The sequence below is a fragment of the Pithys albifrons genome, chromosome 6, assembly GCF_047495875.1.
Source record: "Pithys albifrons albifrons isolate INPA30051 chromosome 6, PitAlb_v1, whole genome shotgun sequence".
Lineage (NCBI taxonomy): Eukaryota > Metazoa > Chordata > Aves > Passeriformes > Thamnophilidae > Pithys > Pithys albifrons.
The window spans coordinates 11,312,818-11,328,031 of NC_092463.1; the positions used below are offsets into that span (position 1 = coordinate 11,312,818).

At 44.6% G+C, this 15,214-nt stretch overlaps 1 protein-coding gene across 1 annotated transcript in view; it reads right to left on the bottom strand.

Moving 5' to 3' along the window:
* RCOR1 (REST corepressor 1) overlaps window positions 1-15,214 on the bottom strand; it is a 91,037-nt gene that overhangs the window by 38,295 nt on the left and 37,528 nt on the right. The window contains exon 3 of the mRNA XM_071557479.1: window positions 10,104-10,187. Coding sequence (XP_071413580.1) covers window positions 10,104-10,187 — 84 coding nt within the window. The remainder of the gene's footprint in view (window positions 1-10,103; window positions 10,188-15,214) is intronic.

A 15,214-nucleotide genomic window follows, 5' to 3' on the forward strand; every position in this document is an offset into this window, starting at 1 on the left:
AAGTATCTACAGAGCCTGGGTACCATGAGTCCAGAGATTGCTACATAAACCATTGCACAGAAGAGGCTGAGGGAGATCTGACTAGGCAATAACAGAGGAAACACCATGTCTAGCACCCAGCACAGAACAGGGAGTGCCACATCAGATCACCCAGGGACCCAAAGTGTGATCATACAGGATCTGAGCAAGCCCATCATTTAGCAGTGAAAACCTGAGCCCCAATCAGACACAGACACTGGACTGTATTACATGTAATTAGCCAGAACAACTGATACTGGGTTTAGAGCCCATGTAAGGACACAAAACCAGCACACACTAGCTGCTGGCAGGGAGGGAATGCTTGTTCCAATGTATGACCTTCCAAGAGACAGACAGGAAGTTACAGACAAGATAAAGTCACACAGCACACTCCTAAACAACAAAGCAAGTTTATAGCAGAACAGCTTTTTGCATTATTCAGTACAGTGCTCTCAATTCAGTCTGAGAAGCCCTAAAGCCAGATTTATTCTGCTGTCAAACTATGGCTTGAGTTCATTCTACTGGGAGGTTATAGCTTTGGATTATACACTTCAAGTACAGGCAGCAACATGCCCAAGCAATGCAAGTAGCCACATTATCAATACAGTTGCAACAAGAGGTAGATTATTGAAAAAGAAAATTCATCATATTGTTCAGTGTAGGGGATACTAACTTGGGTCAGAAGAAACCTCCCTCACAAAGATGATCTTGTGGAAATTACTATTCTCACTCCTTGAGAATGCCTGATCCAGTGCATCCTTTCCAAAAGCCAGATTCACTAGTTGGAAAAAAAGTTTGGCACACACTAATGACAGAATCAATATGGAAGATCACAGATTCAGAGTACTAGCAGTCCAATACAAGGTTTCAGTACCCTGCCTGGGCACATTCTCAGCTCTTCATCCACATCATGCTGTATACGCTGAAATTCTTGGTCTGCAAAACAGCAAGACTACCATTAAGCTTCGACAAGCAACCTGCTGCTAAACAGCTTCAAAAGCCACAAAGGAGTATCCAGACCCCAAACCCTCTAAAGACAGTGAAATCTTCCACGAGATCCATATTCCAACTCTCAGTAAGATTTTGAAAGGTCCTGTCTAATACCAGAACTGTTTCATTCTCCACTGTTGGAGGAATGCAGACTAATGAAGGCCCCGTGGCAGAGCCAGGCGTCCTGAACAGCATGTGTGACTCCCCTTCCCCACAACGCAGGGTCTTTGTGCAGCACGAGGGCACACACACAAGGGGTATGCAGGAGTAGAATAGCCATCAGGTTAAATTACAGCTCATTATTATTGTTACCAATAATAAAGCCTGTGACAAGAGAGTAGAAGCCACGCTGACTCCCTTTATATTGGACACAAAAGCAAAAGAAATGCTCAATTTGTCCCCCAGCTACATCCTTGAGGGATGTCACTTGGGCAGAAAGGAAGCATCGGACAAGCCAGCAGGCAGCAAAAGGGAGGTGACAAGTGTGAGTCACATGGAGTTGCTGCCCTCAGCAGATGTGGATCACCCTACTACAGACAGGTCAGCCTTCAGGAGACACTAACACCCAATGCATCCATTCTTGCACTTGCTCACTTGCCGTAGGCTTCGAAAAAAAAAGAAGTGTGAAGATGTTTCTGACCTCTCCAAGAAGTCCATGCAGAGACAGCAAGTTTCCAGATCTTGGACAGCATCATCCTTACAGTGGCCTCCAAACCAAAGTATGTGTTATGTTTACTTATATTAAAGTATTAAAAACCCCATAAAATTAAGTCAATTTAGAAAAAAATTAAGTTACAATTTCATGCAGCACCTGCTGAAGCATGGATTACATACAGGCCCTCAGCCTTCAAGACCAAGCTAAAGAGACTGGTTTATCATAGGCTTTTCTGCTCAATGTCACTAAATAGACCCTGGAGTATCAGTGGTGGGTGGTCACACTTTTAGCCAGGATTTAGAAGCCTAGCCCTTACTGAGAAGTTATTATGTATTACTACAAATCCTTGGAGTGCTAGAAAATTCACTACTATCCTACCATAATATGAATCTGCACAGCAAGCACATGATCAGGAAAGTAACTTCACATGGAGTGCAAAAACAAGAGTACGGGAAAATTAACCAGTGGGAGTGGTTCGTAACTAGAGCAAACAATACCACAACAAGCACATTATGATGAGGGAAGCTCTGGCACATGTCCTTGAGAAAACTTGGCTGCTCTGCCTCCTGTACTAGCACCTCTGTAAAGGTCACACTTGGCATCATAGCAAGCTGTTATGGCCATGACCTCCTCAAGCATTCCTCAGTGGAACCATCCCCCACTAGAGCTCCTCCCTGCCTGTCCACAGCTCCCATCACATACCTACAAACATGTACTTGCTGACTAACTTTGCTTTAAGGAAAAATTAAAACAAAAAAAAAATTTAGAAGATTACCCTCCAGTTCCCTGACCCTTCTTATTTTCACTCACAGCTACAGTAAGAGACAAGAGGCTAGAAAAAAGGACCTAGTCCTCCAAAAACACCCCAACCCTACCGTTCTCACCAAGACCAGCAAGACTGGAGCACACTCAGCCTGTCCCAGGGCTGGGCCCAAGCAGCACGAAGGAGCTGCAGCCTGCTAGTTCTTGTCATACTGGTCCTACAACTCACACAGCGCCGACGAGGCTGGCTAAGGCTGCTTCCAAACGCATTTCAGATCAAGGCTCACTGCCAGAGTAACTCTCAACGCAGCTATCATCACTCCATTACATCCACCTCATCTTGTCTCTAAACTTCTCTTAGGAAAAAAGCTTCTCCCTAGTGCCAGCACCAGTTCAATCCCGCAGCAGCCACAGTAGTGCCAGTCAGCGTCTTCAAAGTGGGTCATCCTGACACGTTTGGAGAAGGCCTGGATCACAGTGCAGTGAAAAGGAGGAACAAACAGGTGGCAGGAGAGAACAAGGCACATGAAGAAACCAGTGACTACTCCCCCTCCCAGTACAGCAGCAAAAATTCCTTCAGGAGAACACAGCTACCTTAGATAAGACATCCTTTTCCTGGATACTCTCCAGCACATTCTCTCTCCTTCAGGTCTGGGTTTTTTTGTTTGTTTGGAAGCTTTAAAAAAAAACCCAAAACAAACACGACAACACAAAAAAGCCCACAGGCCACAACCCACTGTACCTTGGGTAAAATCCATCATAAACACATAACCTAGTTCTCTGAAACTAAATGGCTTTCCTGACTCCACTACTGTGAAAGGGTTAAAATTTCATCTTAATTTAAATATGCATTCAGAATCCAGAAATATCAACCTGCAGCAATAATGATGAAAGAGCTGCTCTGAGATTTCCACACAGCATTGCAACAGCAACTAGCACAGCAGATGACAAACAAAGGGGAAACTGCAGCTAAGTTTGAGGCAACTCAGCCATTTCTGGGATACACCCATAGCCTTTGAAGCCTGGTATCTTCTTTTTGCTGTTCACAATATCGCTACTATCAGCATCAAAAGTTGCCTTAGTGAAAATGAAACACTGCATTCCTTCACCTTTGTCTTTTGAGCATTTTCTGAAGTGCAGCAACTGCAGCTGCTGGGAGAAGTGGCCATGACTATTATTTCTACAGCTAAACTCAAGCAGAATCTTAAATTAAACACTTGTTCTCTCATTTCTAAATTCATGGAGTTGCATTCTTCAGCTCCTGTATTTGCATCCAAGCTTCACAGCTGCCAGGTTCACTGCATAATACCAAATTTGGATTAGGGATACACAAAAATCCAATTCTGCTTTTCCATTAATCCTTTTTGCTGTCGTTGGGACAGACAACAAACTGGTATTTCTAGGGAAGGAGCATATACAAACAGCATGAATCTAAGTTTGGGGTTTTTTCTATCTTCACTTGAGACACAAAAGGTCAGCACCTACCTTCAGGAGACAATCACAACCCCTGAAGTTCAGCCCTCAGAGACCTGGAAGGCTTGGCTCTACCTGACAGCTCTTTTTGAAAGCTAATACTTCTACTACTACTAAAAAATCCTCAGCACCTCAACAAGCAATACCTTGGACACAACCAAGCAGAAGAACTCCAAACAAGAGAAGCACAATATGTGTGCTTCTTTCACAACCTCACCCAGCACTTAGCCAGCCAACAAAAAACCCAAGGAGGAGCTCAGCTAAGAGCTCAACAATACTTTTTTCTTTCTGGTGACAAAGCCTAAGCAGCTCCCACTGTCCCATCCCTGACCAAGGTGGCTGCACACTCTTACTGAGCATCACCACAATGTTTTGTAGAGTTATGTTATAAACCAGGTCACAGAGACAACGGGGGTTGGAGGGGAGAGGGGACTAAAAATAAAACAACAATTCCAAGTGTTTCAAGGATCCTGTTTAGAGCATGATAGAGAGGAGAGACTTATAAAGCAGCTGACTACACACCAGACTATATCCTCTGTCTCAGTGCTGCTCCCTGCAGAGGGGTGCCTGTGTGCCGGGGAGAGGGTGGCTCCCCAATAGCTCTGAAGTGTTAATGCCTTCCATTTCAAATGCATCCTGTTAAATAAGGGCTTCGTTTTCTAAAAGGGAGATTTTAAGATCAACACTTTCTCCAGTCTACTCTCTCCAATTTGTGGTTTTCTGTTCACATTTATTTATTGTTAGGGCACTCTACAACCCATGGAAAATGAGAGCTAATGATGATAGTTGATGGAGATCCATGTCCACAGAACTCACAGGCCAAAATAAGTGAGCCAAGGGGGAAAGGTTATATCAAAGCAAAAGCTCTTTGTAAAACAGCTATGACTCAGTTACACACCAAAACCAGAGACCAGCCATACAAATCATGATCAGGCACATGCAGCAACCTTAGAAGACATTTTCATGTCCTTTTCTCTGGCAGTCACTTTGAGTTAGAAAATTCAGAGAAAATAGAATTCCAAGTTTGTTTAATTTTCCTTTTAGAAGAAAAATTAAAGAGTAATTCAGAATCCATTTTACGCAAAAAATTATCCTTTGGACTAGAGCTGGAGATGGACTCCGGCCACTTAAAATTGCAACCTGCCCTCAGATATTTTGGGATTCACCTCACCATCACAACAGAGGACAGCTAGCAAAACTCACTCACCCAAATAAGGCTGTTAAGACACTAAGAATCAGAAACACGGCTTTTGAGATCCTGAATGCCAACTCAGAGCTTCTTAGGGTGGAGCAGCACACACTCCCAAACAGTTACCCAGCCTGTGGCACAGTTACCTAATCCTTGCCAAACACCACAGGGTTAAGATCCTTAGTAACCATAGCAACCAGCACTTTTTCCTCCATCAGAGCCTCATCTGGCACATTACTGCCTTCCCAGCATCAGCTTTTGCAGCACATTTAGGGACCCTTCACTTTCCCCCAGCCACAAGATTTGGCCAAGCACATTAGGGAATGTCAGAGCACTCAGCTGTTTCACTCAATTCTGGAATTTCTCTATTCCCATGTCCCCTGGGCTTTTCTACTTCCCCTCCATAGGGGGAAGAAGGGTATATGAATTCTCTCCATTGCACCAAGGCAGGTATGATGTAAAGCAGGGAGCCAGCTGCAGCCTTGAAGAGGTGCTACAGAGTAATGGAGAAAGGGACTGGTGAATGTTCAAAGTTGGCACTGCCAACCAACTATCAGGTCAAGCAGAAGCAGCACTGCAAGACCAGAAGACCCAGCTGCCATCCACAGACCATTGTCCCATGGGCATCAGGGACAGTGCAAGCCTGTTCAGTGGCGCCACCTGCAAATCCACTGGAAACATCCACCAAGACATCAGTGAGAAAACAAAACTCCCACCTAGCAGCACACGTATTCTGTCAGAAAGAGAGCAGAATAATTACTTCCAAAGTAGAGCTTATCACTGGCAAAACAATGCATATTTCCCTCTTGTAGTTCACCTTTGAACTACAGATGCATGAAAGCAATCATTGCATCCTACCCTCTCGCCTGGTGTCCATCCCTCACTCCCAGGCAGCAGCACCATGCCAGCACTTGCTCCTTTCTAAACTAACTCAAAGTCATCTCTATGGTTCCACTCACTGGCGGGCTTGGCACAGAGAAAGACACTGCTGTTTTATTAATAGCTTCATGCTGGCCCAGCTCTACCCTGTGCAGGGCTTCCACAGCATCGTTACAATGCATTTTTTACTATTCCCCCTCCTCCTTCACCACGTGCCACTCAGAGAGCAGATGTCTGTCTTCCACCTAGCTGTTCCTACTCCTCAATGTCACCTTGCTCAAGGCATCATTCTTCCTCTTCTCCCTGTCTCCTTCCTCATCCCCTTGGACAGAGTCCCACCACAGCCAGAAGAGTTGCCCTCCACAACACCAAGTCTACAGACAGCCCCTCAGGAGTCTCACTTGGAGAGCAAGCTCTCTGTAAGAGGTGTGACACCAGCCATAGGGCATTTGGAGCAGAGCTGGAAGGGCAGCACAGTTATTTTAAGTCCAAATGTTCAGTTACTTCACAATGTTCCTTCTTTCTTTCTTCTTCAAAAGACATAGGACAAACTTCTAGCTTTGAGCTAACTTTGTGACCTACTCAGTAATGTTGGCACTGCTGTGCAAGTGACCCCTCAAAGGCAGAATTCTGGCAGTGGATATGAACCATGCTGGCAGCATTCAACTTTGATGTTAATATGGGCAAGGCAGTAAGTGGTTTGTGTCCAGGGTTAATGGTTAACAAGACACAGGATAAAATAAATTAACAATGTGCCAACACATACTTTTGGTTTTCTCTTCTATGTTACATCCATCATTTCAAGGCATCCAGGCAAAAGGTTTCTCCATTGTGATTAAAACATTGCTTCAGCACACAGGGGCATGGGACCCAAACAAGCTTTAACTGTGAGCCTGGAGAATCAGGTATGCAGATATCCACCAGGTCTTGGCCGACACACTGGTCTTTCTGGGGTTCCTTTGAGCAGCTTACACAGACCCTCCCATAACCTCCACCAGTTTGGCCAGCCTTCTGCCAAACCCATAAAGTGCACTGCTCTGAGCATTATCACAGAATCTGCTGTGGGTTTTAGCACAAATTCACCTTTTACCGAGATGGCTTCCACGAATTCCAGTGATTGCACTGAACTCTCCTGCTCACAAGAGCTACCAGTTCACTGTGCCCCAGCCACAGGAACAGAGAAGAGTCCTGTGACCTACAGGCATTGAATGGATTAAAGGCTTTGGAGTACACTCCAAAATAATCACAGGTACCAACACGCTGCTGATTGGAAGGATTTGCTCACCCACACTTCAACCTGAATTAAGAATGGATGTGCTACATAGGACTCACAATACTTACTGCCCAAGGGGCTACACCAACCTCCTGGAGACCACCCCTCCTTCCACTTGCAATTTCACACTGCCAATGAATGATCTCTCTCACCAAGAATAATACATACATCACAAAAATCCATTGTTTAAAAAGGCATCAAGAAACAGACAATCCATCACTTCCCTGAATAACTTCCAGTAGTCAATCACAAAAAAACCCCCTCACACTCAGGCATTTAACTTTAGTCTATGCTGACTTATTTTGCAGTCATCTATTTCTATTATGCATGTCTCTTACTATGTCAAATTTTCCATTTCAGAGAATAATTGACAATAGTCCCCTTTCAGCCTCTTCTCAGTAAGCTAAATGGATGGAGTTTGCTTCATCTTCAGATTCCAAAATGTTTCAGTATCTCCTGTCTCCATCCTTTTCCCAGTTTTTAAACTAACACCACTATTCTGAGGTTCATTTTCCTGAAAGCTGCGGGGTGCAAAGGCAGCAAACTATATCCGTGACGATTTCACTCTTTACACCCACATCATCCTCTGGGTCAACCAGGACCGCACAAACCTTTGCTGAATTATCTGCCCACTGTTTCCCCAAAATTGCTCTCTAAGCCATTTCTTTCAGTACACAGCCCTGATACAGAAGGCCAGGGCTTTCAGTACTGAGATTCACAACCCTGCAGTTGGGTCATTAAGAGCCCATTGCATTGGCAGCAGTCCAAGTTAGGAAAAGACCCAAAGCACTCTACAAGACTGCTGGTAGCATGAATTTTATTTACCATCCTGTCAGACTATGGGTCATCCACAATTTCATATCAATTCCCACGTCACTGATGGAAATGTTGATCACTGGTCCTCTCACACATCCCCACGGACCCCATTTAATTAGGATTCACTATGAATGATGCCAAGACCTGTCAGTGAATTCAAGAGATGCTGAAGTGACCCTCCTGTTCCCTGATGTTCTTTCATCATAAACCATACAGAAGATTAGGGAACTCTGCTTGTAATATATTTAGTAAGTGCTCTACAGCCATTGCAGAGCACTGGTGTTTTGGAGGAGGTTCCCATCTTTTGAAAGGAAGGGGGACTGAATCAGCTTTCAGGCAATCAGTGCCTAATAGCTGGCTTGAATACATTAGAGCAATAAACTTATTTCTACCAATCAATCCATTTCTAGTTTCCAAAAAACAAAAGCACCTACCCTACAGCAGAATTTGCTTTTCACAGTTCATTTTTAAGTAATGCCAGACAGAGACAGGGATAACTGATACCTTTCAGCAGGATCAGCTCAAATTGACATAAGACAAAGCAATGACCAACAAACTCTCTGTTTTTATTCATCAATGTCATCCCACTTTTTTAATTACCTCTTAGGTAGGTGATATACCCTTGCTATGCTCTATAATATGAGCATATTTTTGTGCCAATTGCCACAAAATACTCAGTCACAGATCATATTTGTTAATTCCACATATCTTCCCTCCTTTTCCTCCTCCATTCTCTCTTCCCTCTTAAAGAGACTTGTTTCCTATCAGGCAGGAGTTAAATGTTCCAAAGCTGAGCTGAGATTCAAGACACTCAGACTTGAGAGGAATCCTCTGTGTTACAGGCAGCCCACGAACAGTCATTCCTTTTGGTGGCAGCAACAATTTCTTGTTCTTGTACCTTTTAAGAGGTTTCTAGCTGTACATAACTGTCAAACATATTCCTCTTCTCCTCAGTCTTATTTAGTTCAGGATGCAATAGCCAACAAGAGGCAGACAAGACACTGCTGGTAGGAAGGAGAGAAGGCAGACATGATCCTTGCAAAGCCCTTTTTATCTGTAGATCGCAGTACCATCTTCCTTCTGTAATTTAAGGGGCAACTTTGCTCAGTGGGACCAACGCCCCAGGGCAGAGCACAGGCCTTTTATGACAGAGCCAGTTTGTGCACAATCTCTGGTGCCTTAATTTGCAAATGCCACCACATCCTCACAAAGTGCCTTGTGATGCATCCTAGCCCTTGGATCTAGGGAAAAACCAGGTATCAATAGTGCCACCATATAAACTGTAGAGGAACAGGAATACCAGATTCTCATTCTTGGTCCCAGAATCAGAAAGGATTAAAAAAAAAAAGTACGAGCACAAAGTCAAAAATAGCACTTTTCAGCTCCCTCCCTCCCCCAAAAGCACTTAGGTTTAGTTACTGCATTCAAACAGCAGCCCTTTAATCAAGGAGTCCTACTTATTCATGAGGAGAACTGTAGCTAGACAAACCTTTCAAATACTAGTTCTGCCATCTGGCAGCAGCACTGAGACTTGTTCCCAGACACATACAGAGTGCTGTTAATTGCCCTCACGTGGAATTCCAAGGCACTGCAATTGTTCTGGCATTTAAAACCTCCGTGGGCTCCAGATGTGGGTTTTATTTGCGCCTTTGTGGAGAAAAAGGTACTACTAATTACCAAATATTTCATTATCCCCCTCCCAATACTTTTCATTTTGCTCTCCCCAGTCATCTTCTACAGCACCAACAGCAAAAAAGCAGCTTGTGTAGGCCCAAGGATAAGTACCTTAAAGAATTCATATCATGGCAGAATGTGTATCACATTTCTCTTGCTTTCCCTGCCTCCGTGGATTTGATGCCCTGAGCAGCTGCCCAGTGGGGAACAAAGATGATCTGGGGGATTTCTTTGTAGGCTTCTCTTTTTCAAATATATATTTTATCATAATGGAAAGGTACAGACATAACCTCTCTACTAAAAGTGGCAACTTTGCATTCTTGAAGTGACACATGTAAGGAAAGAAGGGAATAACAGTATTTGAAGAGACTTACATTTTGCTTCAGACAGATTCTGGTTAGGTGACCAGACCAGCATGCCGAGATTCTCTCTCTCCTGACTTCTCCTTGCAAGTTTGGCTGAAGAGAAAACAGATACAAACCACGTTACAGAGAAAGTAATTTCAGATGCAAAATGGATACAAAAGCAACTTATCACACATCTGCAGCTTTTAATCAAGATACAAAACCCATCCACAGAGTTAAAACCTCATCTTCCCATTCAGACCTGAGGCTTTTCCTTGTTTCTTCAATGCATCACCCTCTATATAACATGACAGATCCGGCACTCTCACTCTTTCCTGTAGTGCACTAAGCAGCACACATTAGATCTAAATTAAAAGTTAATTAATGTTTCTCTTCCAGCATACTTGATTATTTTTCTTCCAGCCATCGCTAAATGAAAAAGGGAGGAGTTAGACTCAGGCTCCAAGCCCTGGACATCATGAGACTGTACTGAGCAGCTACAGAACCACAGAACATGATGAGTTGGAAGTGACATACAAAAATCATTGAGGCCCCACACAGGACCATCCTTAAGAGTCCTACCATGTGCCCAAGAGTGCTGTTCAAATGCTTCTTGAACTCTGTCAGCCTTGGTGCTCTGACCACTCTCCTGGGGAGCCTATTCCAGTGAGTGCCCCGTCACACTGTGGGTGAAGAACCTCTTTTCAATACCCAACCTAAACTTCTCTTGACAAAACTTCAGGCCATTCCCTCAGGTTTTGTCACTGATCACCATGGAAAAGAGTCTGTAGAGTCTGTTCCTTCATGAGGAAGTTGTACACTGCAATGAAGTCTCCCCTCAGTTTCCTCCAGGCAGAACAGACCAAGTGCTCCCAACTGCTCCTCATGTGGCTCCTCCTCAAGGCCCTTCACCATCCTCACTGCCCTCCTTTGGACACTCTCTTAGCAGCTCAATACCTTTCTTATATTGCAGTGACCCAAACTGCATTAACATTTCAGGGTACACACATGCACAAGCCTCTCAGATTTCACTTCTGAGCACCTCCTGCCCTGCCCAGGCAGCCCATCTCTGCCTCCACCCCGAGTCAGCAATGCCCACCCAGGTGACACTGGGTCCTCCAGATCAGAATGAGGCCCTCTCTCTCCTCAGCTGCTCCAGAGAAACCCATGTGCATTCACAGCCACACTGCGCACACATATCCACGCTCAGAAGGCAAGTCTGTTTTTAACCAGCTGAACACCTGGCTGGCATGAAAGCTCTGAGAGTCTCAAGTGAAGACCCACAGCTGCACAGTTTCAAAAAGCAACCTCAAACTAAGGTATGTTTCAAGAGTGCGCTCTTGTGAATCTGCTGATGTTCAGTCACAAGCAGTCAAAAGAGGAGGAGGAGGAGGAGGAAGAAGAGGATGAGAAGAGAAACTCACTCTGTTGAGTCAGCACAGCCAGCTCAACCACCCGCCCTGGGAGGAAGAAACTTGCAGGTCTTGTTATGAATGAGTGCCTACAGTAGCTCTTCCACTACAAAACAATGTAACACTCAAGTTTTATGCAGTATTTCAACACAATTTTGTTTTCTCTGTGCTGTGCAATTAGACATATAACCGCCACTTCATGATGCATTAAAACAGGTCAGAAAAAAACTAGTAACACAAAATTACATTACAGTGCTACGAACAGTCATGGCTTGACTACTGTTTTTAACCTGAAATCTGCTCAACTAAGAACAGTCATGGTTTAGATAACAAAAATACTTGAACATTCAATTTAAAGCACAAAGAGCATGTCTTAAAAACAACCAGCTGTCAGCAACATATTTACACTGAACTAACAGGCTTTTTCATGACAAACACCATGATTATCTTTCACACAGTTTGTTGAGCTTTTTAAAATAAGGTTAGCAACTGCACATCGAAGATATTTTGCAGACACTGCGTGTTCATTACTTTTTATACCAGGCAAAAAAGGAGTGAGACAACAGCCTCTGGTGGCAAGAGACAGGGGTTGGTCACCAGGGCAGAACACAAAGAGTGTCTGAAATTAAAATTACAAGTCCTGAAACATCAGGCATTAAATTTTACTTTCTCCCTCATTTTAGGTCTAGGTCAGGAATGCAAAGAGAGGCAACCTTAAACCTCCCTTTTCTCAGATTTTGCTCCTCACTCTCCCAATCCAGAATGGCCCTGTCCTACTAGAGTCTAGCACAGGGTTCAAAACACAGAAAGGGGAAAAAAGTCTCTCTCCTCACTTTGCACTACACTGAAAAGCACATTCTCGAAGACAGAAACAATCAGGTCTACAGGAATTTAAACACGTTTCACCCAAATACCAATGCACCTCCAGTAACCCCCTGCAGTTCACTCAGGAGCCTGATGCCCAAACTCTGCCAGGGAGGTGGTGTAACATTAGGCAATGTCAGCTGGGCTTTACCACAATGTCACTGGGTGAACTGGGAAACCCACCTAACTCAGGAAAAGAAAAAAGTTTCCTCCTAGTTTTGCAGGCTGAACCTTCTCTCCTTGCCTCACCTCCCCACCCCAACACGTCAGGCACGTGTCCAAGCCCGGCTGCCCCTGTCAGGAGCAGAGCACCACTAGCTCAACTCGCTCACAGTCAGAAGTTAAAACCCCAAGTTACGCTTTGGAGCATTGCAGAGGGAGTGCCACAGCCCAGCTTCTTCCCCTCTGCCCCCTCCAGCCCCTCAGTGGCAACAACCAGCCAAGTTATACTGCACATGTGAATGGGTGCCCAGCAGCAGCTCCACTATTCCCAAACACACCTCCTGCTGCCTCCTTACCCAAGCCCACACCTACCCACCCTCAGGCCTTGTTCCTTGACAGATGTACAGGCCAGTTCAAGGCACACACAGTAGGGTCAGGGCAAAACTCGTGCTTCTCTGCAAAGGTCAGAGGCACCTAAAGGCCAACACACATAGGAGGGTGGGGTGGGCATGTTCCTCAAACACCCACAGAGGCCGAGATTCCCTCCCTAACATCCCAGGTACTGGTCACCCAGCTCCTTCATCTTTCAGCACCACATCCTCCCCAATACCCTTCTCAAGCCCAGGAGCCCCCCACAATTACTGTCCCTCACACACAAGGCAGGCATGACAGGCATTCTTCTGAGTCCAGTGTCAGCCCAATCATAAATACAAACAGCATAGGCACTCTTCTTAAGTGATGTAACAAGGAGCAATTTAAGGGCTTGCTCAGAATTTGGAAGCACAGTGAAATGATTTCTTCAGAGCAGCAGCCCTAAGAGCAGAAGACAGGGCTTAGAGCAGAGCGGCTGTAATATCCCTTTCCTGCACCACTCCAAGCACAGCTGCAAGACTTACCATCACAGTGGCATTCCTTCCCCTGTCCCCTGCTTCTGACACAGCGTTCCAGGGGGAATGCTAACACTCTGCACTTCAGTGACAAAGCCAAAAAGATAATTCAATTTAATCTGTTACATCCATCATATAAAAATAGCCACGTAAGAAGGGCAAGGGTTACTCTTTTTTAGGGGAACAGATCAATTTAGGATCAATGGAGTTTGCTTGTTTAAGCAGCTGCAGTTAAACCAGTGCAACCTGCATTTAAAGAAGCTGTACAACGGCAGATAAGATGATCTGACATTTCAGGTAATCCTGCACTTTCATCTAGGCTACCCACCAGATATTTGTAAAGTCTCTGCCACAGCCATTAGTTCCCTATCACAACTGTTGTGAGAGCAAACACTTTAAGCACTTTCCCACTTGCCCCAAGTCTGTCAGGAATCAGGGATGTTTCCTCCATCCCCAAGAGGAAGAATTTCTACTACAAAGCAGCACACACTAAATTTCTTTTCACTGCCAAAATTCACATGGGATGCAAACTGCCATTGCTTTTACCCAAGCACAGAAGTGCAGTCCCAACCAGGCACAGTATCATGTTGCTTTTTCCACAGCAGTTCCCATCCCCTTCTCTTCTCTCACCTCTAGAATATATTCCCTGCTCCACAGACTAATGCTGAAACACAGGAGAGGACCAACCTAGCATAAAACTCACTTTGTGAAGAAAATGTTATTTTTATAGTAGTTTACTGCAAAAGCCTGAACAGTTCTACAGTGCAAGGGAGGTGAGATGAGGCAGGGCAGAACTCCCACATACCAACATCATTCTAAAACTTGTGGGAGCTTTTTTTGTCTTTCCCCTGAAGCTGTGAGGACACATCTCAACACCAGTGTGTAGAAATACACTGATTTGCACAGCAGACAAACAATACCACCACTGAAGTTCTCATCATTTCTGGCGCTAAGCTGAGGGTTTCCATCCCTGGGGGTTCCCTGAGCTAAGGCCCAGTCCTGGCATGTTACCAGACCAGCACCTTCCAAGATGTGCAACCCTGATCCACAGTAGCTAAGGCTCTTCCCCAGCTTTTGGAAAGCTGCTACAAGACTGCTGCACAGAGAAACAAGATGAGGCTCCAAACAGCACAAGTAGTCAGTTCAGACTCCAACTGACATTAGGCTGATTTAAAAAAAAAAAAGGTATTTTGTGTCTACATGTTTTCCCTGCTGTGAAGGTTACTACATAGGGCAGTCTCACTCTCCAGTGTCTATCTGTCCAATTTTCACTTGCATACAGAAAGATGTAGGTCCTGCTCTCCCTCTATCACCTACAAAGTTTAAATTCTCAGGGGTAAATCCATGTCAGACCATAAAGGATCTATCTCAGCTCATAAAGGAAAGAACAAAGGTGGAAGTGAAAGCAAAATTATTTTTTGTCAATACCAAAGAAAAACAAACAAAAAACCAACACACACACACACAAAAGAAAAATAGAACCAAAACTCTAAAAACCTACTCCCTTCCTCCCAGAGCCCCCCTCTTCTGCCGAATTTACTCCAAATCAGAGGGCAGATGGTCAGCTCTGCCAGGACCCTCTGCAGAAACAGAGGAGAAAGGTGGAATTTCCAAGTTTCTTGAAAGGAACTTCTTAAAGGACACCTAGCCATAACTACCCTTGCAAGTCCCCAGATGTGTCTATTAACATAAACCCTGGATCTAGATCCCCTCCTACACCAAGAAATATGCATTTTATCTCCTCACATCCTGGGAATTCTTCTGCAGATATTGTAACTTCATATTTGCTCTTAGGCAAACCAAAGTTGCACCAGTG